Here is a 27234-nt window from a genome sequence, read left to right on the forward strand (position 1 = left end):
TACCTAAACGCTTAATCCTGACTTTTATACGTATATATAAACTCGAAGTATGAATACTTAAAATATTTATCTGACGAATAATTAAAAAATGTTCCTTTAATTGCGTTTTAATCGCGCGCTTTTCTTTCATTCGATATATCGAACGAAGAAAAATATCGAATAATCGATAATGGCTAGTGTCGAGAAAGTACACTACGCCTCAACCTCACGCGATTCTCTCGCGGATGAGTTCCGAGTTCCGAGAGAGTCCGAGAAACTCCACCGAAAGCGAGTAGCACTGTAGCACTGTGTAGCACTGGAACACTCGCACTGTCTGTACCGTGCAATGAATTCGTAGTGATTTGTACTATTTGTAGTGCTGGCGATTACAACCTAAAGGAGAAATGTGGTGTTGTGCGTGGTAAGCGAGTAAGACCGAATCGGTGAACGAGATAACGAAGGGACGCGCCGTTTCTACATCGCCGTGTTCCTCGCCGGAGCGAGCGTGACGCGTCGCCGCAGGAAGGAGGCATGCCGCAGTTTCACAAGATCGAGATTAACAGAACGGAATGGGAGGTACCGGAGCGGTACCAGTTGCTTACTCCGGTGGGCTCGGGTGCCTATGGCCAAGTCTGGTAAGTGCGACAACACCCATCAACGGCAATGAACGACGTTGGCAAGATCATCGTGCGATGTTTCTTCCGCGCGCGCGCAACGATCATCCGAGATGGAGAACCTTGGCGATACATGCGACGGGGACTTTGCCAAGAAGCCGTCGACTAAGTCGCAAAACAAGTTTTCCGGTCTCGTAGATCTTGTCTTTTGGACATTTCGCAATGCAACATGTGATTCTCAGACATCTTTATTTTATTGTTCTATTTAATGCTAATGTAATTTGTAATTTAATGTATAATAATCCAATGATTTAGGTATAAGTTTTATTATTTTGTCACAAAAAAGTTTCTTTTAAACTCATACTTGTCTTGCGTTTTGTTCAACTTGTTAATTATTAGTGCTCAATCGACAACTAGATTGAAAATTGTTAGAACCAGTGACGTCCCGCGCTACCGAGATCGTGAACCAATTGTAACCTTGACATTTACATCTTTGGGTTTTAGAGCGGCAAAAGCGTCGCCGTGTGATTGTTCTCTATCATACGGAAAAAGTTCTGGATATAATTGTTGCGGTAGTTGTGCGCGCATTCTGCATTTTTACGAAAATAGAATGAATTACATATTTGGAACGATGCGCGATGTTTGTCAATGTAAAATGATTAAAAAATAATGTAAATAAATACGAAATCTCATATGATAGATTAAGGTTTGAGTTAAACATTTATTTTTCTTGTATTTTTTAAATCAAATAGTTGTATTTTGAGTTTGAAAGAAAAAAGATGAAAGGAACAATCTGTAAAATTATTATTAATATTAGTACATATTTATAAAGTTACATACAACATCAATTGGTACAGAAAATTTCAATCTTTCATATTTCATTGTAACAATTCTGAAAATGTCATGTGAAATATTGCAACAGAAATGTTTTTAAAGTCTACTACATACAGTAAATTTAAAAATATACCCAAGCAGAATAAAAATCATGATATTTAATTCATTAATATGGTTGTTACCATATTATAGTTTAATTATATAAAATTATAAAATGTAATTTATGTTGCATTGAAACACTATAGATAAATAAATATAAGTGTCAAAGTGTTATAATAATCAGATATGAATATAATACAATATAATAATAGTTTTAAATTGTGCCAATGAAGAATGTAATCAGAATTGTGTGAAAAAATTTATATTTTGCTTTTCAGTTCAGCAGTGGATACAACTACTGGGCAAAAGGTAGCGATTAAAAAGTTAGCTAGACCATTTCAGTCAGCTGTGCATGCAAAACGCACATACAGAGAGCTGCGTATGCTAAAACATATGAATCATGAAAATGTGGGTAAACGCAATCGTCGAGGTATATTACATTTACAGTTAATCTTAAAGACATATGGTTTTTTCTTGTAGGTCATAGGACTGTTAGATGTATTTCATCCATCTTCATCTTTGGAAGATTTTCAACAAGTGTAGGTATCGCATTTGTTATGTGAAATTAGTCTTACTTTATCCATATTAATTGTGTTATTCATTTATGAAGATATCTAGTCACACATTTAATGGGCGCCGATCTGAATAACATTGTCAGAACTCAAAAGCTTTCCGATGATCACGTGCAATTTCTTGTCTATCAGATCCTCCGTGGTTTGAAATACATTCATTCTGCAGGAATTATACACAGGGTACGATAGTGCGTTTATGTATGAAATACAAAGAAATATAGGAAGTTTTTCAAAGATTTAATTAATAGGACTTGAAGCCATCTAATATAGCGGTTAATGAGGATTGCGAATTGAAAATACTAGACTTTGGCTTAGCTAGGCCCACGGAGAATGAAATGACTGGTTATGTTGCTACTAGATGGTATAGGGCACCTGAAATTATGCTTAATTGGATGCATTACAATCAAACAGGTTGGTAATTACAGCAAAGAAGAATTAGTGAAAAGCGATATCTTATCTGTTTTATCTTTGAGGTACCGAAATCTTATCAATAAAGTACTGTAATATACTTTATTATTATACATTTTAGTTGATATTTGGTCAGTAGGATGCATTATGGCAGAACTATTAACTGGAAGAACACTTTTTCCCGGAACAGATCGTATCCTTTGTTATTATTGATGAATTTTTGTTGTATGTCACTTCAATTTCCAATATTTTTTTACACACTTGATTTTTTTCTCGTAAGTCACATAATTGATATTTTACGTTTTTAACGCAAATTATTAATCAGTTTTGATAAATGTTTCTATTTGTTTTATTTAATTGCATTGTATTTTAATAAATATGCTTTTTGCTAAGGATCTATTGTAACTGATATCCCTTAGTTGCACTCTTATAGTTGAATTCTTAAATCTATTGCATATATTTTACTTAACATGCTTTTAGAAAGCATCTGCTTACATTTTGCATCGTCAGACTAAGTTAACTGCAGATTCAGCATGAATAAAATATAATAAAGATAGTATATATAAAAGCATTAATTAATGATATATTTAAAATACGCACATGTTGCTTTTAAAATTAGTAAATAATAAAGGGGATATTTAATGTCTTCAAAGAAAAATGTAGTGGAGCCTTAGCAAGAGCAGATATTCATCAACTGAATTTAATTATGGAAATTTTGGGTACTCCACGAGACGAGTTTATGAAAAAAATATCGTCAGAATCGGTAAGTTGTTTAAATTATTTTAAAGTAGTTATTTTATTTATAGAGCATGAAATGCATGTTTTATATAATTTACATTTTTTTTTCATGAAATATGCACTATGCTTAATCTTTTTTTTTTGTGTTTATATGTAAAATAAACAATAAAAATGAGTATTACATCTTGGCAAATTCGTGGGTTCAGTATATTATTGATACGATATTTAATGTAATATTCTATTAAAAAGTAATCTGTATTTTGATCAATTATATTTATAGATAACACAATATAGATAATAATTAAAAATAGTATATATTTATATTATTATGAAATTCATAAAAATTTAAGAAAAATTTAAGCAGTATAGATTTTTGAAGTTGTAATATATCTCAATTAAAAAAGGTTTAAATTTTAGATGAAATTTTATTTATGGAAATACAACATATTAAAATATACCACATAAAATTAAATCTTTTTCGCATTTGATATTTAATTAAAGCTTTAATTCATGCTGCTTGATAACATGTATGCAGCTTGCCTTCGATATTATCACTTACAATGGGAATGGTTTTATGTATTTAGCATTAATAAAAACACTTTTTGTTATTTAATTAATACTGCTTTTTCAAACATACCTTAACTATAAGCAGACATTGATCATCTAACACGAGTGTTAGTACTCTGTGGGACACCCACAGAAGGAACATTAAGTAAAATTACTAGCCAAGAGGTAAATTTGTTTTTTTAGTTAAAACACACATATATATTAAATTTTATGTTAAAGAAAATCTAAAGTGACCGATATTATAGGAATAATTAAATTTTTAATTCTGTAAAGTCAATTTGAAGAAAATTTGAATCTGTAATGTTGATAATACTATTACTTTAGGATCCCCTTAAGAGTCTCTATCCACTATGCTAGATTTCTAGTTTGAATTGAATGCTAAATATAAAAACTACTAAAAAATGACTGTAAATGTTAAAATAAAAATATTAATAAAAATAGTAGAAAATTATTGACAGTATATTTTTCAAATATTTGCAATATTTTTCTAGTAGCTTTTATATTTGATATCCAACTCAGATCAAAATCTAAAATTGTAGACACAGGCTGTAAGTGTACACAGGCTGTAAATGTATATATTTACTTTTAAACAATAGCTTTTTTAAAAATATTTTAATTTGATATATAATTTATATCGTTTATGTTTTATAATAAGTATTTCATACTTATAAGTTTCATGATTTTATTGTTAAAATTTTTTAACTTTTTACGAAATTTATATAAAGATAAAGATTATAAAACATACAGAGAAAAACAATATAGTATATGTATATAAAAGTTTAATAAATAATTCTATATAATTTTTAAACCATAATTTTTGTTATAGGCCAGAAATTATATTCAGAGCTTACCACCGTTGAAGAAAAAAAATTTTAAAGACGTATTTCGTGGAGCTAATCCTTTAGGTAAAATAGCAAAATGTAACTTATTATTGGTGAATATCAATTGATGCATGCAGAATTATATGAATTTTTGTTTAGCTATTGATTTGTTGGAACTGATGTTAGAGTTGGATGCAGAAAAAAGAATTACAGCAGAACAGGCTTTAGCACATGCGTATCTTGCACAATATGCAGATCCAACTGATGAACCTGTGTCTTTACCATACGATCAGAGTTTTGAGGATATGGATCTTCCAGTAGAGAAATGGAAAGGTATTCATTTATACCAATTCATAATTCGAAGTTTGTCACATTATGAATATGAATATTTTTACTTGTAGAACTTGTGTACCATGAGGTTGTAAATTTCATCCCACAGCAGCTACCTACATTGTCATCGACAATTGAAACGACAATTGAAACTTCTTAAGAATAATTATAATACGCGTAATATAGATTTAAGCACAGTAAGATACAATAATATAGAGTAACAATAGGCAATTGTGAGTGAAGATATATATAAGATTATTTACAAAAATATTGTACATAATTTATAAATAATATAGTATACTGTTGATTAATCAAGCTAATCTGTTCAAAAAACGAGATATATATTTTTGTCGAAGAAAAAACTAAACTCACTATTTAATTATGTAAATCTGTTATTAATTGATTATCAGGTATGCATGTTACGCAACACTCTCGTTGTGTATAAATTTGTATATTTTTTAGTCATTTTATTAAGTATCAGTTCTCTCTTAGCTGTGAGAGAGAGAGAGAGAGAGAGAGAGAAAGAGAGAGAGAGAGAGAGAGAGAGGAGAGCATCATGCAATTTAGATTTTATAATATAATTATATATAAATTATGATGAACTTGCCATATGATGTACAATCAAAGTACGTAATATTAGATATATATGTAACTTTAGACTTAAACACATAGTAATATAACACATGTAGTACTTATTATTTTTAAATTATACTAAATCAAAAATGCAATATATTTCTAACTATAAATCCGCCCGTGTTTGCAAACTTAACCAATATATACTGAAACGACCAATATTTGCTGAATTTTAAGAAAATATCAAATTTCTACTGCAATAGAGCAAAAAAATTGTAGCAATAAAGTAGAATTAAATATAGCCATTGTTATAAATTTGGAATTGCATACTTCATATAAAGTAAAGAATATATTGCCATATAAATATAAGATTATGAAATTTACAAAATAAATGTACAATTTATATTTATAACTCCTAATAATTGTGTGATAGAAAAAAAGAAATATGAAAATATATTTGAAAAATTGATAAATGAGATTTTAATACCTCATTTCCTTCCAAACTTTTCATTTATTTTCCAATGGTACATACAATGTATCATTTTTCATCTTTTTCTTTATATCATTTCTACATTTCTGTATATTTGTAGTCTAACAGTACAATAAATAGGCATGATAAAACATTTGTGAAAATTTTTTCTCAGCAGTTTCACCCGTACTTAAAAAAATATATATCCACTGCATGCAAATCTTGTGATTAAATTTATATTGAAATGTATTTTTTGATCTGGATCTTAAAAGTGATTGAGAAGGTTAAATAACCTAATTAGTTTATCGAAATATTCTTTAATATGACATGGACCGAAGATGATACTGAGAAATTAATAGCACTTTATGGACGATATCAGTGTTTATGGAACCCATTTCATCCTGAATTTAATAACAAATCGTTGTATTATAAAGCGTATAAGGAGATAAAGAATTCCATCAATATTCCTGGATTAACAATATGCGATTGTATTCAGAGAATTGCAAACGTAAAAAAGGAATATTGTTATGAATTATCAAAAATTGCTGCAGCTATATTTTGCGAAAAATTATACGCGCCAAAAGTGAAATGGTTTAAAAGGATGCATATACTCTTCTTTCCATACATATCAATATCTCGTTACAATAATTCTAGAGAGGTATGGTGTAATAGAAGTAATAAGGAAATAATGAAAAAGAAAAATAAGAAATTATTATCAGATTTTTGAGAGTTAAATTATACATATGATAAGAGATATTAGTAATTATAAAGACATAGAATTATTTGCTTTTAAAATTACTATTGTAACTTTTATTTATGTTTATGTGTGTATGTTGTTCTTTGTATTACATTTATGATATGTTAATTCAATATATACAATAAATAATATGAATGTATTTTTAGCAAGATAATAGCTCACCAAAATTTAATGACAGCAATATTCAAGATAAATTTTCATATTCTGTTGAAAAATTAAAAGGCGAACATATTTGCTCAAATAATACCTGTGGAATGTGTCAACTCCAAGAAATCGAATTGTGTTTAAAATTGAGGTCATTTACTATTTATATTGAATATATATAAATATATAAATTTCTTATAGTAATTTTATAGGCGTTAAGAAATAAAATTATAACAATATTTCTTAAGCGCAGAGATAACGCTCCAAAATTGCAAGATGCCTTTGTACCTTCTGAAACAATTCAAGTGATTGATGTAGCGACAGAAATGAGTAATAGTTTTAACATAGAACACGAAACGCAAACGGATTTGCTTCATGTTAGAAATGAATATGAGAGAGATATATTAAGTATATACAAGTATTATTGATAATATTGTATTGTTAAACAATTATTATGTTAATAGGAACGAAAATATGTCGCGGACGATAATGACGGAAAAAAGGTTTATACTAAATAACAGCAAGTAATTTATATCGTTAATTTTATAAGGGGAACTGGGAAAAATATAAATCTTTTGAATAGGATCGTTCTACATGCACGGATGATATTCCTGTAGAAGTGCACGATAGAAAAAAAATTGAAAATAAGTTCGAAATATTTGGGAAATGTGTAGCGTTCCAATTACAAACTATTGATATTCGTAAGTAAAATCTGTTGCTGATAATAATTGTCACTATGAATTTAATTAATATGACTTGTTTTTTAGAGACTGCTGTGGAATTGGAAAAAAAAATACAAAGTTTGATAACAAAAGCGCGATTGAAAATCTTAGAATCTAAATTAGCAAATCAGAGTAGCCACTCAATTTGCTGTTGCGATTGTAATAATTGTAAAGTAATGTATAAAGATGAAACTTGTAGCTGTGGTCTAACATTAAAGGAATGTTTATTGCTCACTAAAATTAAAGAGAGCAAAAATTATGGATTTTATTACAAATAAAAAGTAAAAAAAGAGGAAATAATATTGATAATATGAGGTACTAATGTAATTGCAATTCATATTTTTAGTACATATTGTTATTTAAATTTAAATTTATATATAATGATATTATACATTAATATATTAATAAAATTCTTTGCGTTAATCAATAAATATATAATAGTATTTATTTTTTGGTGACAATACTTTTATTAATGTATAGACCAAATATGAAGAAAAAATATATTCGGCAAAAAATTTAGTTAATTATATACATACATATTATTTAATAAATTAAGTAGTAATCTTATGCGGATTACTCATTATTTTCGAACAATAGAAAACTCGTTGTATCGAATATTGATGTGAGGATTGCAGTTTCCTTCATGGGGCTGTCATACAAAATTATTCAAGTTCATAGAACATGTAAATTTTAATTTTGTATTATACTACTAAATAAATAATTATGTCTTTTAAGTAGAACGAAAATTTCATTCTCATTTTTTTAAATGCATCTTGAAAGTATTCGTGTCTTCGGAATCCATATTATGTGAAATATTACGTTTAGCCAAACATGAAGTACTGCTGAACATCGTTAAAAAATTTGACATACCTAAATTGAATATATCTGATTGTTTAGAATGCAGATTCCAAAAGCATAAGTACTTTTGATATATATTTAAATAAACGAGAAATTTGTTTCATTGAAAAGGCATAGTTATTTAATAAGATTTAATTTGTATAATTATATAAATATATTTTTTCTCTGTATATGTTATAACACTTTTTATATAGGATGATGTTTGTGAGCAAAATCCATGCAAATTTATAAATGAGAATATATAAGTGTATGTACTGCTGTTGAATTAACAATTTCAAGTTATTAACTGTTGTTTGAAAAAAATAGAGTAGAATAATGCTGTAGCATTTACCGAAACTTTCTTAACGCTAAGGAAGCATACATTAAATAGTAAGAATGGTCGACACTTTTGGACATTTTATAAACAGTGAATGTATATAATTAATGTATAGCTTACAAGAATTGTTAATATTTTTTATTTTTTTCAGTGCAAGAGAACTGTGTAAAAAAAGAAGATGCAATAGATAGATTTATCGTTTTAAGTCAAATAAAAGAATGTGCAGACGAAATTTTAAAGATATGTACACTTGTAGATTATTCAAAAAAATTGTTATTAAATAAATTATATTCTAGAACCAACTCGAAAAATAAATGTTTTTCGAAGCAAAACTTTGCTTTAAATTCAACTCATTGTGAGATTCAAGATACTACATCGAAAAATAGCAGGATTGAGTAAGTCAATGTCTCTATTATATAAATTGAGTTAAAATTAATAGCTCATCCCGATCAAAAATTTTTCGAATACGAAAAACTAAATTCAATTATAAAAATTGCGTTAAGATTAAATTAATTAGAAAGTTAATTTTGAAGAGCATTGTATTAAATTTAAATGTAATTTTTAAAAATTTACTCTAAATAACAAAATAATTACAATATTATCAAATAAATTTATTGTATTATTTATAAATTAAGTGTATATAAATTAAAAGAAATATTATTTTTTATATAAAAATGCATCTTACTTTTTTTTAACGTAAGTAAACGTTGAACTTAGGAAAAGAATTAATAAGTTAAAGATAAAAATTAACAAGAAAAAATAAACTAAGTTAATAATTTATTATTTATAACTTTTAATTTTTTAACTAGTAATTATTCAACTCTGAAAATTAGACATCACAGTTTTTCAGAAAATGGCATTACATACGCAGAAACGATGAAAAAGCCTTTCGTTAAGGATAAAGATATTACCGCACGTACAGAGAATCATGATATTGGTTTGAATGTATCATTACCGCAGGTATCGCTTCGTGATTCAGGAACGCAATACACTTCGAAAAAATTGCAAGATATAGGCGTCGTAACTGATTGCAGTTTTGAGGAAAAGATAAGCGTTGCCACTCAAAATCGCGAGCCTATTTTCATTCGCGTTATCAAGTCTAATCATAGTGAAGATATTCTAAAATTGGATAAGGAGACATGCGTTCGCGATGCCCACATTCTACGAATGATGAGGATCGAGAAGTGCTCAAAAAACAGATATCAGAAGTACTCGGTTCGAGAATATGATGAAGAGTTGCATCCTGGAATTTATCATTTATGCGAGAGAGAAGTGAATTGCATAGATTATTATATGTCCCTATTGTCAAATGGAATTTATGGATACAGTAAAAGTTTATTGTCACGCAATTATGACTGGACCAAAGCAAATATTCCAAACCTTGGATTACCATCGAATCAAGGCGTCTCTAAAATTCCATTGTATGCGAAATCACGCAAGTATACACGGAGGATTGATTTGTATAAAATGTCCTAGTCAAATGTATAAACAGTATCTTTAATTCGTGTTAATGCAATATGAGATTATCAAATGTGAGTCATTTCATACAAATAAATTTTAGCTCGACAAGTAGTATCAAGGTAATAAAATAAATTATGATTTTTACTTCAAATACCATTTTATTACATGAAAACGTATATTTTCACAATTAGAATATGGGTATTCCTAATTGTAAAGGATACATGTCTATTAATAAGATTAAAGCAAATTCTCATATGTGTAATATACAGTTTCAATATTTATATTCAGTATTTAAATTTCAGTATTTAAATTTAATAAAATAGTATAAAAAACACATTTTTCTCTATTTTTTCATTATTGTTCGTTTTACATAAATGTTATTGTATTTTTAATATCTTATATATTTTATTTCTTTACAGAATTCACAAATTAGTAATGCAGTAATTTAACAGTAATGTTAATAAAATTTTTCCTAAGTATTTATTACTTCTCTAAATGGAAAAAAATATTATACAATGAATAAATAAAAATAATTCCATTAATTTAAGATGCATGCTACAAATTGCTAAAATGTATTCTAATATGTATTTATATAATAATAAAAGCTACATATTGTACTATAAATTTGGTAACAACTTGGTAATAAATTTCAAAATTAGTTATTGACAAGTTTTATATGATTATCAAAATTGGCAAGAAGAATACACTTTTGGTACTTGCTAATTAAATCATATATCTTTTATTGTTTTTAATGATAATTTAAATTAAAGATAAATAATTCACAAACATAACGTTGTTATAATTGGTAATGAACAGCAAAAGTTTTTATGTATATATTTGAAAAAAAAATTTTTATTTATTTAAAAGTGTATTATGAAAAAAATTAAAAGTATCGTTTACGAGTCTATTGTGATTTGTATTACTTGAAATAATACTGTTGATATTTTTATAAGACACACTTTTTAACAATTCAATAAATTTCACTCCTAAAGTATGTACACATCTGTATATATGTAGAGATGTGTGTAAAATTACCTTTTTTCAATATTTAATGATTTGTCAAGAATCACGCATATTTTTTAATATGTTGACTAGTTTTTATTAGTTTTACTTGATCGTTTGTTAAGTAGCCGATGCTAACTTTTAATGAAGTTGTGACATATAATATAAATTATAGCTCATGGCTGAAGATAAAAACATAATGTTTTCTGAAAAAAGATAAGATTGGATTTGTTTTAACATTTTATTTTGTAACAATTTTATTTTGTAATATTTAAAAATAAATATCGTATTTACTGTTGTTTAATTTGTTTTCTTTGTATCCGCCTTTTCATCTTTAGCTTGACCACGACCAAACAATCTAGCTGCTGCGTCCCAAATTCCTCCCAGGAATAAGGCACAGAATAAATTTTCAAATGGTACAAATGGATCATGAATACCAAGCAAAATTGATGATAACTGAAAAGTTTTATTATTATTGTTAATATTAATCTTGTTTTGTATGCATATAAAATGTTTAAAGGATACATATATAGATTTTACCTTAAAGTATACGAAAAAGATGACAATGCCAAAGTACACAAGAGCATGGGGTGCAGAAATGAGATCAGTCTTCTTATCTAACACAAAGATAATTGATGCAACCATGGATGCTTTTGTGGGACTACAAAAAAAAATAATTTGTTACCACATTTATGTGTCAGTTCAAAATAATTGTATGTAATAATTTTATAATTTAAGTATTTATTCACATAAAAATAATGATGAATTACGTACAAACTAGGTTGCATAAATTCCATCGCGGTCGGTGTCCATACGCCACGTATAAGACGCTCAAATAATTTTGTGAATCCAGCTCCATTACCTGCATAAATGTTATGACACTTTATAATGTAACAACACATGCGTCAATTGTTACAAATATATTAATTTCTATTTTTCAGCACGCGTTACACGTTTCTTGTTGTAAAGGCAATGGAATATATATTCCATTTAATATTCCATATTTTACTAACCTTTGAGCGTTCCAATCAATATCATAATAAGATATGCATTTGGATAAAGTTTTCCTGCGTGAGTCACTCCATCATATACCTTTTTACACCTAAAAAAAAAACAAGGATTATTTAATTTATATACTGACAACTGAAACCCATTCTACAATAACATAGTTATAAATTATAAAGTACTGTAAGGCATAGTTGTTTATTCATGTAAATTAATTTCTCGATATATATATATATATATATATATATATATATATATATATATATATATAAGTTTGTAAGTATATAATGAAATAAAAGATATCTTAACAAGTAATAACGATACTTACCTATAAACTTCCTTCATAGCAGCACATACTAATTTTACTGGTAAAAATTTGGCTACTTTATAACCAATATCAAATGGTAAATAAAATATCACATACCTGAAACATTTAGAAAGATTCTTTTAAATGTAAGTAATTTTCTTATTAATATTATTAATGTCTCGAACTTTAAAAGAGAATTCTATAATTACTTCTTGAATAATTCTTATGAAGTCAACACATTATCGTAAATAAATAACGAATTTTATAAAATACAAAGCACTACAACGAGTCATACAGATATTACTGACCAAACAATAGTTGCGACTACCACTTGGGGTGTATTTTTCAAAGGTGCAAGAATTGATTCCCCTAATAATCCATTGCACAGCATTCCGCTTGCAAAAACGACCAACATTGTAGACAGCCAACATGATAAAGGATGCTTGCGAGAAAATGCCTGTGCACCTAAATATTAGATATTATAATTATTTTCCAAAAATATTTTATCATACTATGTATGATTAAAATTTTTTGCATATTCTAATCTATAAACAAAATATAACAATATATATTTTAAGTAAAAAAATAAAAAAAAGATAATTATTTGAAATTATATTTACATTAGACAGATTGGGGGACAGAGAGAGAGAGAAAGAGAGAGAGAGAGAGAGAGAGAGAGAGAGAGAGAGAGAGAGAGAGAGAGAGAGAGAGAGAGAGAGAGAGAGAGAGAGAGAGAGAGGGGGGGGGGGAGCTTAGGTGAGTGAAAAATTCATTTGTAAAATATTTTTCAGAAATGTAACACATAAAATTTTATTACAGTGTAGAATGTAGAAGATATATCGAAGATACTGATCAAGATAAGTCAGTTAAAGAATCCTTACAAGTAATACATTTCACATATGCAGACTCAGAGATATTACTATTAATAAAGTAATGATACATTACATCAAATATATTTAAATAAAGTAATTTAAAATGTTAAAAAAATCAATGAATCGGTTTTTATTTAATTTCAATTCTGTACCCTTTACTGCGTTAAAAAGATAGCTTGCAATCTATTCAAGATCTTTCATGACACCAACATGGTATTAAATTAATTAAAAACAAAAATAATCTAATTATCTAATAATATTATCTAATTAAAGAGAAAACTTTGTTGCTATTCTTATTTATTGTTATTGTAAGTTTTATTCAAATTTTATTTGAATAAAAAGGCATAAGAACATTTCTATATAAAATAATCAATCTTAAAGTTTATGATAAGAATAACAGTTTATAATAGAAAAAGAGAAAGACTTGAAATAATAAATAAACAAATAATTTTCTATTTAACAGCAAAAAGCATGTTTTTCTTAGAGAAACTGATTCCGAAAGAGCCTATATTTTGAATCCCTCTGGATCTAGCTGTGTACGCGGGCACGGAAAATACTGAAATAGATCAGCTGGGTTGTTTGTGTCATTTGCTTTGAGAGATAGAATTATATGATAATTGTGCCAGAAAACAGTAAAATCTGCTCTTGATTTTTGGTTAATTTTGATCTTGTCTCTTAATAATGCATTATTTTTCTTATCTCTTTTTTGCATATACTATTTTCTATTATCATTTATCATGTTCTCTTTCCTCAAATAGATACAGGATCCAATGAATTATGGAAACCAAATAGCTATCAAATTCTATAACAAAAATGGATAGAATGAAATAAATTAAATACTGTTTTATAGAAAAGTCAGTTAATTTTATTACTAGCATATACTATAAAAAAACTACATAAATTTGTGTCTACATTGTATCTACATAAATACATTTGTGAAAATAAACATTATAAAATTCAAAAAATGTAATATAAAATTTAAAATATTATTTAGTTATTAAATATTATATATTAAAATATTTTAAAATATTATCAATATTATTTAAAAAATAACTATAAAAAAGAATCAATTTGACTGAATAATATATTTTCAGATTTACAGTACCATATATTTTCAAAATAATAATCATATAAACTTGTATAATAATTGGGACATTTTCGAAAATTATACATACTTTATCATTAATAAATGTAATTATTTCTTTGAAGAAATCAAAGAAATAGTTATCAAGATTATCTGACATATTATTGAGCAGTCAATTGTATATTTAATTTTTTTATAATATTAATTTTTATAAATATATGAATATGTATTTATGTGAATTTTTTTACATTGTGTAACAATAAAAATGACGAGTTTCTTCTATGGAGTTAAATTACTTTACTCTTTAGTTAGCTCATTCGTTAGAGAATTATAGCTATATTTAATTTCAGCTACTTTCCAATTATTACTCTGCAGATATATAAATAGCTGTTCAAATTATGTAACAGCGATTACGACACGGCAAATCGAATATCATATGTAATTCGTGCGGTAATATATTTACATAAACGAGAGATTTTTCCTATTATCATCATTAGTGTATAATTTGATCGAAATTAATTACTTATGAGACGCTCGAAAGCTGTCGAAAGCGATCGATTATTGTATTGTATTATCACAATAAACAGCTAGGTCTTTTATAACTTCGAGAAATGGACGGACAATAAATATCTCTTTCCAACTGTTATCAACATTACGTAATAACATGAATAACTGTCATTTGTCGTTTCATGAAATTTCATAGAATACAATCTTTCATTATTTATCAGTCCTTCAGTGTTTGTCAGTTTATTACTTATTCAGAGTGTGTCTAGTGTTTATACTGATATGTGTAGTACAGTTTATGCCAACTGTGTATTCCAGTGAGAATGTGATCTTGTGATATTTTTAAGAATTTTTCATATTTCAACTTTATGAAGCTTTATAAAGATTTCTGAAGAAAACTTAAATTTTTTCGGATAAGTTTCTTTTTTTGGAAATTATAGAATAAAAAATCCTAAATATCTTAGAATATTTTGGATATATTTATGTATATAAAGAATTCTAGGGGGAAAAAAAAGACACTTTCAGCACTAATGAAGTGTCCCAATTCACATAAAAAGTCCGAGTTTTCTAGAAACTCACGTAATTAATATAGAGAAATTTTGAAATATTATATAAAGAATTCTAAGTTAAATTTTCAACAGGATATTCTTGCCTATTTTATTTTGACATAAAATAAACAAATTATTTTATGTTTGTCTGAGATCAATGAAATATTATCATAAGAATCTCTCTATCTATATTTCACACTAACGTGAAAAAAAATTCGACATAGTGAAAGAAAAATGTAAGGTAATGGGGGCGGGAGAAGGGAGGAGAGAGAGAGAGAGAGAGAGAGAGAGAGATCAGAGCGTAAATATAAAAATATTCGCGGTTGAGCGTGGGATGTGGTCGCTGTATGGTGTCACAGGAATAGCGAGGTCGCAGGGAAACTGTTCCACCGCGAGTCACGGTGCGCCGGAGATGTCCGGGCCGGGCGGTCCGGGGGGACAGCATCGTCAAGGGAATGCTACAAATTTAGAAATGCGGCCGAAGCGCGGGCTGGCGTAGCTCACCGGGTCCTAGATCCTCCCTGACGTGTAGCGCGCACAGCACGCAGTGCGCTATGTCGAAATACGGGTACATTTTCAACTTGATGACCTGATTGGCCATGTCCAGGAACGCTTCCGGATCCATCGTCGCGGTAGCGCCGATCACCCGTTCGCTATCTATCCGATCGTATCACGGCGTTCACGCGCACACACCTCGACGCACAAGCCGCACGAGCACTACGACGCGTATGCGGAATGCTCTTATTTTGAGTTCTCCGATTCAAACGCGAGCGACCGAGCGCCCGCGAGCGACGCCAGTTACGTGCTGTCTGCTAACAGTCCGTCGTCTGCTAGGATAACCGGACTAACCCAACCGGTCCCAACCTCGTGTCTCGTGGTCGACAGAAATTAAAAAAAGAAATCGATTTTTTGTCTTATCGATAAAGTAGAATGCTTATCTGCGCTGTTGTTTGTTAAACTGCATGCAGATGGCAATGAGAGACTACATAGTTGTAGCGTATTCGCAGGGTAAGATAAAACGAATGGATTTTCATAAAACACTTTACTTCTTACTTTATTCGTGAATATTGTTACAGAAGATTTCTTTTAACTCGCCTTACTTAAAACCTACTACTGAAACTCAAGACTAGCTACTCTATCTATACTCTTTCTAGGGGGATTTCGCCTTGGCCAATCAGGCCCGTGGACAAGTTGATTGAGCGCTGCAACGCCACAACACTCCCTCCTAATTTTCTTGGAATGTTACTCGTTTATTCGTCTTTTTTGCAGATGTGTAAGTACGAATTGGTGGTGGTGGTGCAGCGTCTGTCAAATTTGTTGCGTTTTCGGTTTCCTCGGTAGGTAGATATGCCGGTTTTAGTCTTTCTGTTGAAATATTGCATGGTCTTCCGTTAACTAGAACAGTATATAATTTTTCATTAATTTTAGCCAATACTTCATACGGTCCTTGGTAAGGTGGTTGTATGGGGCGTCTTACTGTATCATCTCTAAGAAAAACATGTGTTGCTATTTTTAGATCCTGGTGTACAAACGGTTTTGGAGAACAGTGATGTGCGACTGGTTTGGCTCGAATTTTTCTAATTCTTTCTCTTAGTTCTTGGACGAAGATTTCGGGCTTAACTGGCTGCTCCGGGTCTTCAAAAAATTCTCCTGGAACTCTTAACGTTGTTCCATATAGTAGCTCTGCTGTAGAACATTTTAAATCGTCTTTGAAAGCTGTGCGTAAACCTAAAAGTACTGTTGGTAAAGCTGTCATCCAGTCCTGATCGTTTTGGAGGTGACATGAGAGGGCGGACTTCAGAGTGCGGTGCCAACGCTCTAATATGCCATTAGAGGCGGGATGATATGGTGAAGTTCTCGTTCGTTTGCATCCTATGAGATTAGTTAGGACTCTAAAAAGCTCTGCTTCAAACTGAGTACCCTGGTCAGTTGTGATAATTCTTGGAGCGCCAAACCTTGAAATCCACGCTGAGAAAAAGGCTTTTGCAACAGATTCGGCCGTTGCTTCAACAAGTGGAACTGCTTCTGGCCATCTGGTGTATCGGTCCATCATAGTGAGACAATACCTGTAATTACTAACTATAGGTAAGGGTCCAATGATGTCTAAATGTACCTGATTGAATCTTTCATCCGGAATTGCGATTTTGTCGGTTACTGCAATCATCGAATGTTCGTCAAGATGTCTGACGACTGCACTATATTTGATCTCGTCTGAGCGTATGCGGTAGGCAGTAAATTCGCATTCAATGGCCGCGAACCATAATTTTGGCCGATTTCGCCAGAATGCAGCCAATTTCACGTTGCGAAATTCATTTGCTTGAATTTCAACGGGTGTGATTATGTTATCTTGCATATCCTCCGTAGTTTGCTTGTCCCCTGGAGAGGTATTACCCGATTTTTCACTTCCCGAGGCTTGCTTGGGCGAATGGTCGACCGGCATGTTTACTTGCAAAATTTTTTTGAGGCGAGAAAGATGTTCGTGTCAATCGTTATCTCATTCGAATTACTTTCGTCGCGGTCACCAGTTTTATGTAGCGTATTCGCAGGGTAAGATAAAACGAATGGATTTTCATAAAACACTTTACTTCTTACTTTATTCGTGAATATTGTTACAGAAGATTTCTTTTAACTCGCCTTACTTAAAACCTACTACTGAAACTCAAGACTAGCTACTCTATCTATACTCTTTCTAGGGGGATTTCGCCTTGGCCAATCAGGCCCGTGGACAAGTTGATTGAGCGCTGCAACGCCACATAGTTATTGTCAGGTAACCGAGCGGCCACCGCGACCCCTTTTTCGTGCGACCGAAATGTGGATGTGTAGCATCAGCGCCAAACGTAGATGTAGACAGATGTATAACTACGTACCACGTCCACTTTTCGACACTGTCAATAAAAGCGTTCCGTGCTATATTCACGTTTGGGCCAAAGGGTAGAAATATAAGCTATAGAAATACAATTTCGTAGAAATGCAAGATCTATAAATGCGAAAATTCAAAGCTAAAAACAAGACAAATTACCTTAGCCATGTCCTGTGTTGTTATCCATTGGCTGAGATATCGCTCTCCCCTTAGCCACCTAAAAAAAAAAAAAGTTGAAAAGAAACGAATTGATTAATCGACAAAACAAAGTTAAAAAAAAAATTAAAAGTACAAATTATGAGAAATGCATATTATGTAAGATATATGTCTTAATTACTAAGTTGCTTTTAACAACTTAATTTGTTTGACATTCCTGCTGCTCACCCAAAACCACTCCTCAAATTTTCTCGCTAGCTTGCATCTGTTTCCTACACCATTTTTTTAAATACAACTACTTCCACAAAGTCTAGCTGTTTCCTACATCTATTTTTTTATACAACTATAGTTGTATACTTCCACGAAGTCTCTACCTATAAATATCAACTGAAAGTCCAATTCTTCAAATATTTCAAAAATCAAATTCCATTGTTTTTTATTTGATATTTATAAAAATATTGCAATAGCCATCTGTAATAAAATATATACCTATTTATTATAAAATTTGTAAACCATAAAAATATGAACCTTACTATAATATAAGTAGCAATTCAAAATTAATAAAAAATTTTACTGAAATATATTGTAGCATATAATATATAGATTATTAAGAATATATTAATTCAGATACTTATATATATATATATATTTTTTGTTGTTTAAGCTAAATTGTAAGTTAAATTTTTCATTGTTTTCTTCTTTATATCTATTCATTTTAATTAAAAAAATTCGAATATTTACAACCAAAAATAACAATAAGCAAGCAAGCAAGACTATCTAAATCTAAAGAGATAACGAGAGATACTATTGTGTTAAAAGTTGCAGAGCAAAGCTTACTGGAATGCACATAATTTAATGGATGCCTCTCGATGGATGATATATATAATATATATATGCGAATAGAAATAAAATTATCGTAATATTGTATTGTTTTTTTTGTTTCTTGATTCTTAAATTTAAATTACAATTACAAAATTAAAGTATCGAACAGAAGAAATCACAGTAATTAATTACATTGGCATTGAGTACGCAATCGCACCTTTTCCATCATGCATGTAGAATAATGATTACGAGATGACAGTTGTTGCTACCAACAAGGAACCAAGAAATCTCAATCGCAGCACTTACGGTTGCAAAGTGACAACATTTAAAAGGTGAAATAAACTCTGCAATTATATTCAGCCTTTCCGTAATTGACATACGTTACAATATACACATAATCTTGCTACTTATTTTAATGATACAGCTAGATCAGGCGAACAAGAAAATCACATAGGGTGAGAAGTCGCTTTCTTCATCTGTATCTCTTGATAATACGGTATCTCTTGATAATATAGTCGATTAGCTTGTTTAATCGCTGATTTTGACAAACATGAATTACTATGTGGTTCGTTACCACGAATCACTTGAAAGAGGAGAAAGAAAAATAGAATACTCAGTATTATAGGCCATATTAGTCTTCTTCTTCGTCGTTTTAATTGAAAAGAATGTGACGATTTTGTGCTGAAAAAAAAATTACGTTAACAATCTTATGTAATTTAATAAAAAAGAAATTAAACAAAAAATTGATTACCTTAATCTTCTCTCAGAATATTTTCATTATCAAAAATTTCGGAAGAAACTGCTTCCATCTCTTCCTTTCTTTCCTTTATGTCCGCCAAACGCTGTCTAGATGCCATTTCGTTATCGCTTGTTGCATAATTTATTGTATTTTGGTTGTTTGAATAACTCAGTCGCGTGTTATTCTCTTCCCTCAAACTACGACAAGATTGAGTTTGTTCGAAAATAGTCCATAATTCATTAATGCTATTGAAGATTCAATTAAAGAATATTTTTTAAATATTCAATAGATTTCTTTTAAATTTTTTAATAGACATTTGGTAGTTATAGATTCTTACAGTACTAATATGTAAAAAAGAATACCTTAATGGTATAATCATATAAATATGTATCTCGTATACGATCAATGTTTCATCTATTTAAAGTAATTTAAAAAACGTAAAAATTTATAAACATACACTTTTAAGTTTTTAGAACAAATATACGTTTTTGAAAAAAAAAGTAAAATTATATTTATAATTTATAATAATTTAATTATCGAAGTTTATATCATATAATGATTGTATCGTAAGAATTAATAGATATTTTAAATACTAGTGCAAGATATTTATAAAAAGAAATCTAAGTCCACAATAATATTACTAACTCGGTACGTATCTAGGTTTTCAATCTCTCACTTCAGCGATTTGGAGCTAAAAAATAGCCTTTTGCGAATCATACATTTGGAAATAGAATTTCACTGCCTCACAGTGTTCTATATACAGCACAAGACATAAAATGTAGACAATGTAAAGAGAACAAAAATAAAGACAGGTAATCTTTATGCATCACTGTGTTAGTAGGGTGGAATGTAAGAGAATATAATCACATTGAAAAATTCAATAGAAATAAAAGCTCTATAAAAGTAAAAATTCAAAGCTAAAAACAAGACAATTTACCTTTGTCATATCCTGTGTGCTATTTATTGGGCGACATCGTGACTACACTGGCTTCCTTCCTAGCTACCTAAAAAAATTTGATGAAAAAAAGTTAAAAAATAAATAAAAAGGCAATTTATGAGAGCTGCATATTATACATATTAGGTAAGATATCTTACCAAGTTACTGTTAACAAGGTAATTCGCCCAACATTCCTGCTCCTAGACCAAAATCACTCCTCAAATTTTCTCGCTTAACTTGCATCTAGTATTGTACGCAATGCTGTTTCCTCTAGCAAGCAATATGATCCTTTATCATTATTCGTACTATTCATTGCATCATTATTATTTTTACTCTTACACTTCGACAATTCTTCTACATAATTGACCCTGTAATTAGAAATAGTTACATAAAAATATGAGACATGTAAATGCAACAATTAATAATTCCAGTAAAATACATTCTTTTATCGCTGATTAAATGTCGATAATAAACGTAAGCGAGAAAGAATCAAACGTCGTCGTACGTACATTTCTTCGTCGCATTTATTGGTCTCCATATTAAATTGAGTTCTAATGCTGGTGTCCTACGAGTCATTCAGCTTATATTTTGTATTCTTCAGCACAGTCATATTTTCCTCCAGTTTTCATATTAAAAGGATCCGACTAAATTAACATAGACCTCGCGTTACTTCTCTGATCTATCGTGAATTTCACTTTTATTACATGTACATATATGTGTTTTACTGACAACACATTGGATACAACACTTTCTCCGAGCGCCAAACCGATAATATTGACGCCAGGCGGTCTCTCGCGGAGTTTCTGAATAATCTTTGTTTCCTCGACTTTCTCCCTGAAATAAGTTTCCTCTTAATCTAAGTTCTACGCTACACAATTAATTAAAAACAGAATAATGTGCAATCCTAACCTGACGAACATTTTCTCTCCCTCGCTGTCAATGTCTTTTGCTTCGTATTTCCTTAAAGTTTTTGTCTTCTTTTTCTTTTTAAACTGGATATCAGGTGCTTCGTCGTCGCTGCACCCTAATATCCCACCTAATCACCCTCCACGTAAAATCAACATAAACCTCGACAAACGGATTAACGTTTAATCACCGAATTCTAGAGACTCTAGGTGGCGTCGCGACAGATTCAGTCCCCAAAAACAACTGCAAAAAAAATATTGTAAAAAAAAGTATATATTTTTATTAAAAAAAAATATATATTTTTATTAAAAAAAAATTTTTTTTTATAATTTTATATAAATTTAATGTATAGATAAAATAATTCATTTAATAATATAATATTTAATGATATATTATTGTTCTCATAATATATTGAATCAATAATCGATCGATGTGGGAAATCGATTTGACTTATATTTTAATTTACACATACTTTCTATTTTTATGGAAAAGTAATTACAATTTGTGAAACATAATTTAAACACAAATTAATAATAATTAGCTTTATTAGTGTAAAAAACGCAAAGTTCAAAACGGTATATATTGCAGAAGCACTCATCTTGACGCGTGAAGTTAGCACTAGAGATGATCATCTCTGGCTCGAGCCAACTTAATACAGTTCTCTGTTATAGGGGTTCACATGCCTTCCGGAACGGAACGGGACGCTGGGTTCACTTTCTTTCCAGAACGGGAGGGGGCACGGGACAGATCAACTCCCGATCGAGTGGCATCGCAATTTGTCTAATTGGTAATTATAACGTATATTCATCTTGTACTGTGTTCCGTTTGAACGCGTATCCTCGTTCGTAACGTAAATCGCGACGTGTGGAGCGGTCGCGCGATTGTAACATGCGATAATAATTCCGTGCAAAAGTCGATCGCGCGGGAAAGGCCGCGAGTGATATCGCATCGCTAAAAATCGCTTCATCGGTAATTAATCTTGCATTGTCCGAAGTGTATTCCTCATTTAAACGTAGATCGCGATGCGTGGAGCGGTCGCATGCAACCGTAATATCCGATATTCGCATATTCGTGCGAAAGTCGATTACGCGGGAAAAGTATCTCATTCCTTCGCCATGTTAATTAACAGAGTTCCTTTTTCACTTGCAGAATCCGTAACAATCCTGAGATGCATTGGCCCTGGGAGCGGATATCGTTGCGACGTTCGATTGGTAAGTAAAATTTACATTTAATTCGATATTGTAACAAAAGTCATTGAACGGTCGAATAAGTCTCATCGCGCTTCACGTCTCGACACATTTTATTTCACATTTTGATATTTTTTGTATAAATTATTCTCGCGAGCGATTGGAGCGATTAACGTGATAATCGCATTTTCGCGATAATGCGACAATTGTTGACTTATATACAAGTTAAAATTTCTTTTGTTATTTTTATAAATAATGTAATTTTTATTAATATAAACCATCTATAAAAATATGTTGCTAAATATATTATTCAGATAACTTATATATGTATGTAATTTAATAAAGTATAGATAATAATATAATTTTATCTTAATTTACTTTGCAGGAACAATATGTGTAATACATCCTTAAACTATTTCATAATTTATTTAAAAAATTGTTTATTATATATTGTTCTTACAGAAATTTAATACTGACAGTATTAAATTAGCCAATGATTATAATAATTACTTATTATTTGAGTATTAAAACAGTATTAAAATAGTTGTAATTTTAATATTTAAAATAAATCACTGGTCGTCAATATTTAATACTGCCAATATCAAATTTCTGGGTGTATCATAAAGATATTTTGCATCTAAACTAGTGTGAAGATCCTTATTCCAAGGAAACTGATCGTCACTGCATCCCGTGGGCATTCCATGTTGTATCCAATTCCAACAATTTTTTTGTCACTATTAAAGATACACGCACTGACCTGGGTGCAAGGATCTTTGCTCCGTTTTGCAGAAAGGAACGCAATAGCCATGAAATATTCATCCCAATCAATGTATGACGTTCTCTTAAAATTATTTCTATATTTACAAAACAGAGATAGGTATCAATAATAAATCAGCATCTAAAATACATGTATTTCTGTACATTTATTACAGGAATATTTTTCAGATTGAAATAAAAACATACCGTTCGCACATTGTTTTCACCATGAGTAATTAAGCCTTTACTTGAATTTCTCACAAAAACACAGATCTAATATTTACATATTTATATATTTGAATAAATAGCGCTATGATAACGAAATCTTAACTTATATGCAGAACAGAAAGGTAGAATTCCCGCCAATTCTTGTTCAAAACTGAGAATCGTTTATCACAAGAGCTAAAAAAGAGGAGTTTTAACAGAGCAGCTCAAAGCAGCTAGCTAGTTTATCGAGTGAACGTTGCGTGGCTAATAATCAGCAGCATCGTTGAACATGTATATATTTTGAATTATAAACTATAATTTTTCTTAGTAAAAAGTTTAGAAATTTTAGAATTTTTTAGAATTTATAGATTTTTTGTATAATTTTACAATTAAAAATAAATTTCTCATATTTATTTATACGAATTGAAATATTTTTCATACATGTTAAGGAAATCGCATCTTTTCTGAAATTCTTCATATAAACTATTGATTTTTACATCTATATAATAAAGTGTACATTACAATTATACATCAAATATTTTTATAATTATGCATAATCATGTGTAATTATATATACTATAAAAAAATTTTACCAAACAGTTATCTATATTCATAATCTATCACTTAATTTTTATTACTCAGCAATCCTGACAGAAAAATTCTATAAATATATAAAAATATTTACTGAAAGCAAAAATTTGTAGGAGTTTTTAATGTTTTATATAAATATTAATTTTTTGTAAAAATTTTCAAAAAATAATCAAATTACAATGTTCTCAATTAAATATAAAAAAATATCTTCCAATTTTTATTTTTTTATGAAAACATAATGATTGTATCATAAGGATCAGTAGATATTTTAAATACTAGTGCAAGATATTTATAAAAAGAGATCTAAGTCTACAATAATATTACTAACTCAGTATGATTTAGTTTTTCGATCTCCCATTTCGGAGATTCGCAGCTGAAAGATGGCCTTCTGCGAATCATACGTCCAGAAACAGAATTTCACTGCCTCACGGTGTTCTGTATAAAGACAAATGTAGAAAAATGTAGACAACATAAAAAGAACAAAAATAAAAAATAAATACAGATAATCATTGTGTTGGTAGTGCGGAACGTAAGGGAACAATCGCATTGAAAAATCTCATAGAAATACAAGCTCTATAAAAGTGAAAATTCAAAGCTAAAAACAAGATAATTTACCTTTGTCATATCCTGTGTGCTGCTCATTGGCCGAGATATCGTGGCTACACTGGCTTTCCTCCTAGTCACCTAAAAAAAAATTGACAAAAAAACGAAATGATTAATCGAGCGAACAAAATTATATCTAACATGAAGAAGTTATATGTATAAAAACAAAAAATGCGTAGTTAGTAAATGTCAATGTAGTTAATAAATTTTTGATAACTTAAGAATACTACATGTATCATGTGTATTTCATATTTTGACAAATTAATTCTACACATTTGCATGTAATATACATTTAACATTTTAAAAATATTTATTGTATAATTGTAATACAAATGTACTCACTCTATGCCAAGATTGACTTCTGGACCAGATAACATTTGATTCAAAAGCATTTCCTCGCTACAATTGGTTGAGCTCTGCCTCAAATGTTGCAGTACCACACGCAACACTGTTTTCTCTGGTGAACAATGTGATCCCGTATCATTACTCATACTATTCGCTGCATCGTTATTATTTTGCGCTTTGACAATTCTTCTTTCATATACTTGACCCTGTACAGAAATAATTACAAGATATACAAATGCAACGATTAATAATTTCAGCGATATACATTCTCAATGTCAGTGTCGTGCATCATTGAGCTTATGTTTTGTATTCTTTAGCGCAGCCATATTCATTATTCCTCCGGTTTTCATTAAAGGGATCCGACTAAATTAACATAGATCTCGCGTTATCTTTCCTATCTATCGTGTATTTTACTTTTATTACGTATACATATAAAATTATCTTACCGTCAACGTATTGGACGAGACGTTTTCCCCGAGCGCCAAACAATATCGACGCCAGCCAGTCGCTTGTGGAGTTTTTGAATAATCTTCATCTCTCCTTTCTCCTTGAAATAAATTTCTTAATCTAAGTTATATGCTACACATTTAATTAAAAACAAATTAATGTGCAATCCGAACCTGACATTGTCATCCGAGAGAGTTTCACGTTTCCTCAAAGGTTTCGTCTTCTTCTTTTTAAATTGAATATTAGGCGCTTCGTTATCACCGCTCCTCATTCTTTCTAAATTAATAAAACCTAATATCTCCTCACAAATAAAATCAACACACAAACCTCGAAAGATAGGTTAACGTTTAATCGTTAAGAAGGTTAAGACAGATGCACTATTCAATGTCCTCAAAAACAACTGCAAAAAAATATTGTAAATAAAAAAATACATTTTCATTAAAAAAAAAACAATATTTTTCTATTATTTAATATAAATTTATGCATAGATAAAATAATTCATTTAATAATATAATATTAAATGATATATTATTGTTTCGATAATGTATCGAATCAATTATCGATCGATGTGGGATATCGATTGGACTTATATTTTAATTTACACATACTTTCTTTTTTTATGGAAAGTAATTATAATTTATGAAACATAATTTAAACATGAATTAATAATAATTAGTCTTATTAGTGCGAAAACGCAAAGTTCAAAATGATATATATCGCAGAGGCACTCGACTTGACGCGTGAAGTTAGCGCCAGAAATCATCATCTCTGGCTCGAGCCAACTTAATATAGTTGTCTGTGTCCCGTTCCGTTCCGGAAGGAAAGTGAACCCCTATAATAGTATATTTCTTTCCGGAACGGAACGGGGCACGGGACAGATCAGCTCTCGATCGAGTCTTCTTGGCAAATCATCTAATCGGTAAATATGACGCATATTTATCTTCTACTGTGTTTCGTTCGAACGCGTATTCCTCGTAGCGTAAATCGCGACGCGTGGAGCGGTCGCGCGATTGTAGCATGCGACAACAATTCCGTGCAAAAGCCGATCGCGCGGGAAAGGTAACCCCTTCTCCATTTTAACAGCTTCCTCTGTT

General features: G+C 29.9%; 5 protein-coding genes and 1 long non-coding RNA gene across 11 annotated transcripts; 3 read left to right on the top strand and 3 right to left on the bottom strand.

Moving 5' to 3' along the window:
* Positions 1–30: 30 nt before the first annotated feature.
* On the top strand, positions 31–5708 carry LOC105835049 (mitogen-activated protein kinase p38b). 5 transcript variants are annotated; one of them, XM_012677992.3, is made up of 10 exons: positions 36–614; positions 1805–1934; positions 2007–2065; positions 2137–2278; positions 2347–2509; positions 2628–2699; positions 3897–3976; positions 4638–4716; positions 4792–4965; positions 5034–5708. In XM_012677992.3, the coding sequence occupies exons 1-10, from the start codon at positions 511–513 to the stop codon at positions 5120–5122; spliced, it is 1092 nt and encodes a 363-aa protein (XP_012533446.1). In that variant the 5' UTR covers positions 36–510; the 3' UTR covers positions 5123–5708. The 5 variants fall into 5 exon arrangements, with proteins under 5 accessions (XP_028046291.1, XP_028046290.1, XP_012533446.1 ...); XM_012677991.3 differs by lacking the exon at positions 3897–3976 and adding an exon at positions 3190–3269 and having other exon boundaries at positions 37–614; XM_012677994.3 differs by lacking the exons at positions 36–614; positions 3897–3976 and adding exons at positions 665–869; positions 3190–3269.
* Positions 5709–5899: 191 nt separating this feature from the next.
* On the top strand, positions 5900–7917 carry LOC105835047. The gene is made up of 6 exons (XM_036295484.1): positions 5900–6662; positions 6908–7056; positions 7159–7282; positions 7370–7408; positions 7489–7606; positions 7673–7917. Exons 1-6 carry the CDS (start codon positions 6327–6329, stop codon positions 7903–7905), a joined length of 999 nt encoding a protein of 332 aa, XP_036151377.1. The 5' UTR covers positions 5900–6326; the 3' UTR covers positions 7906–7917.
* A 1227-nt stretch (positions 7918–9144) lies between these two features.
* LOC105835046 lies at positions 9145–11145 on the top strand. Its single transcript, XM_036284980.1, has 3 exons — positions 9145–9196; positions 9652–10381; positions 10682–11145. Exon 2 carries the CDS (start codon positions 9678–9680, stop codon positions 10275–10277), a length of 600 nt encoding a protein of 199 aa, XP_036140873.1. The 5' UTR covers positions 9145–9196; positions 9652–9677; the 3' UTR covers positions 10278–10381; positions 10682–11145.
* Positions 10401–16480, bottom strand: LOC105835048 (trimeric intracellular cation channel type 1B.1). Its single transcript, XM_036284962.1, has 8 exons — positions 16089–16480; positions 12885–13041; positions 12598–12693; positions 12278–12366; positions 12039–12126; positions 11805–11925; positions 11559–11720; positions 10401–11470 (listed from the first exon to the last, which is right to left on the bottom strand). The coding sequence occupies exons 1-7, from the start codon at positions 16207–16209 to the stop codon at positions 11565–11567; spliced, it is 828 nt and encodes a 275-aa protein (XP_036140855.1). The 5' UTR covers positions 16210–16480; the 3' UTR covers positions 10401–11470; positions 11559–11564.
* A 2953-nt stretch (positions 16481–19433) lies between these two features.
* LOC118644973 lies at positions 19434–22491 on the bottom strand. The gene is made up of 8 exons (XR_004962740.1): positions 22477–22491; positions 22008–22247; positions 21828–21932; positions 21608–21742; positions 21257–21466; positions 21099–21165; positions 20174–20358; positions 19434–20103 (listed from the first exon to the last, which is right to left on the bottom strand). It is a non-coding gene; the product is annotated as an uncharacterized LOC118644973 (long non-coding RNA).
* A 2052-nt stretch (positions 22492–24543) lies between these two features.
* LOC118644964 lies at positions 24544–26539 on the bottom strand. 2 transcript variants are annotated; one of them, XM_036284974.1, is made up of 5 exons: positions 26314–26539; positions 26140–26240; positions 25691–25899; positions 25361–25429; positions 24544–25180 (listed from the first exon to the last, which is right to left on the bottom strand). In XM_036284974.1, exons 1-4 carry the CDS (start codon positions 26324–26326, stop codon positions 25426–25428), a joined length of 327 nt encoding a protein of 108 aa, XP_036140867.1. In that variant the 5' UTR covers positions 26327–26539; the 3' UTR covers positions 24544–25180; positions 25361–25425. The 2 variants fall into 2 exon arrangements, with proteins under 2 accessions (XP_036140867.1, XP_036140868.1); XM_036284975.1 differs by having other exon boundaries at positions 26140–26237; positions 26314–26537.
* Between the last annotated feature and the right edge of the window lie 695 nt (positions 26540–27234).

This window comes from Monomorium pharaonis, chromosome 1 (assembly GCF_013373865.1).
Source record: "Monomorium pharaonis isolate MP-MQ-018 chromosome 1, ASM1337386v2, whole genome shotgun sequence".
NCBI lineage: Eukaryota > Metazoa > Arthropoda > Insecta > Hymenoptera > Formicidae > Monomorium > Monomorium pharaonis.

What these genes read in the sequence shown, in the direction of transcription:
- LOC105835049 (XM_012677992.3), top strand. Translation starts at nt 511, where the DNA reads ATGCCGCAGTTTCACAAGATCGAGATTAACAGAACGGAATGGGAGGTA. An exon ending in CTGCAGGAATTATACACAGG is followed by an intron (nt 2,279 to 2,346) that starts GTACGATAGTGC and finishes TTTAATTAATAG; the next exon opens with GACTTGAAGCCATCTAATAT. An exon ending in TCGTGGAGCTAATCCTTTAG is followed by an intron (nt 4,717 to 4,791) that starts GTAAAATAGCAA and finishes ATTTTTGTTTAG; the next exon opens with CTATTGATTTGTTGGAACTG.
- LOC105835047 (XM_036295484.1), top strand. Translation starts at nt 6,327, where the DNA reads ATGACATGGACCGAAGATGATACTGAGAAATTAATAGCACTTTATGGA. An exon ending in ACGATAATGACGGAAAAAAG is followed by an intron (nt 7,409 to 7,488) that starts GTTTATACTAAA and finishes TCTTTTGAATAG; the next exon opens with GATCGTTCTACATGCACGGA. An exon ending in ATTACAAACTATTGATATTC is followed by an intron (nt 7,607 to 7,672) that starts GTAAGTAAAATC and finishes CTTGTTTTTTAG; the next exon opens with AGACTGCTGTGGAATTGGAA.
- LOC105835046 (XM_036284980.1), top strand. Translation starts at nt 9,678, where the DNA reads ATGAAAAAGCCTTTCGTTAAGGATAAAGATATTACCGCACGTACAGAG.
- LOC105835048 (XM_036284962.1), bottom strand. Translation starts at nt 16,209, where the DNA reads ATGGATCCGGAAGCGTTCCTGGACATGGCCAATCAGGTCATCAAGTTG. An exon ending in GCTATGAAGGAAGTTTATAG is followed by an intron (nt 12,367 to 12,597) that starts GTAAGTATCGTT and finishes TTTTTTTTTTAG; the next exon opens with GTGTAAAAAGGTATATGATG. An exon ending in TCTTTTTCGTATACTTTAAG is followed by an intron (nt 11,721 to 11,804) that starts GTAAAATCTATA and finishes AAAACTTTTCAG; the next exon opens with TTATCATCAATTTTGCTTGG.
- LOC118644964 (XM_036284974.1), bottom strand. An exon ending in TCTCGTCCAATACGTTGACG is followed by an intron (nt 25,900 to 26,139) that starts GTAAGATAATTT and finishes ATTTCTGTACAG; the next exon opens with GGTCAAGTATATGAAAGAAG.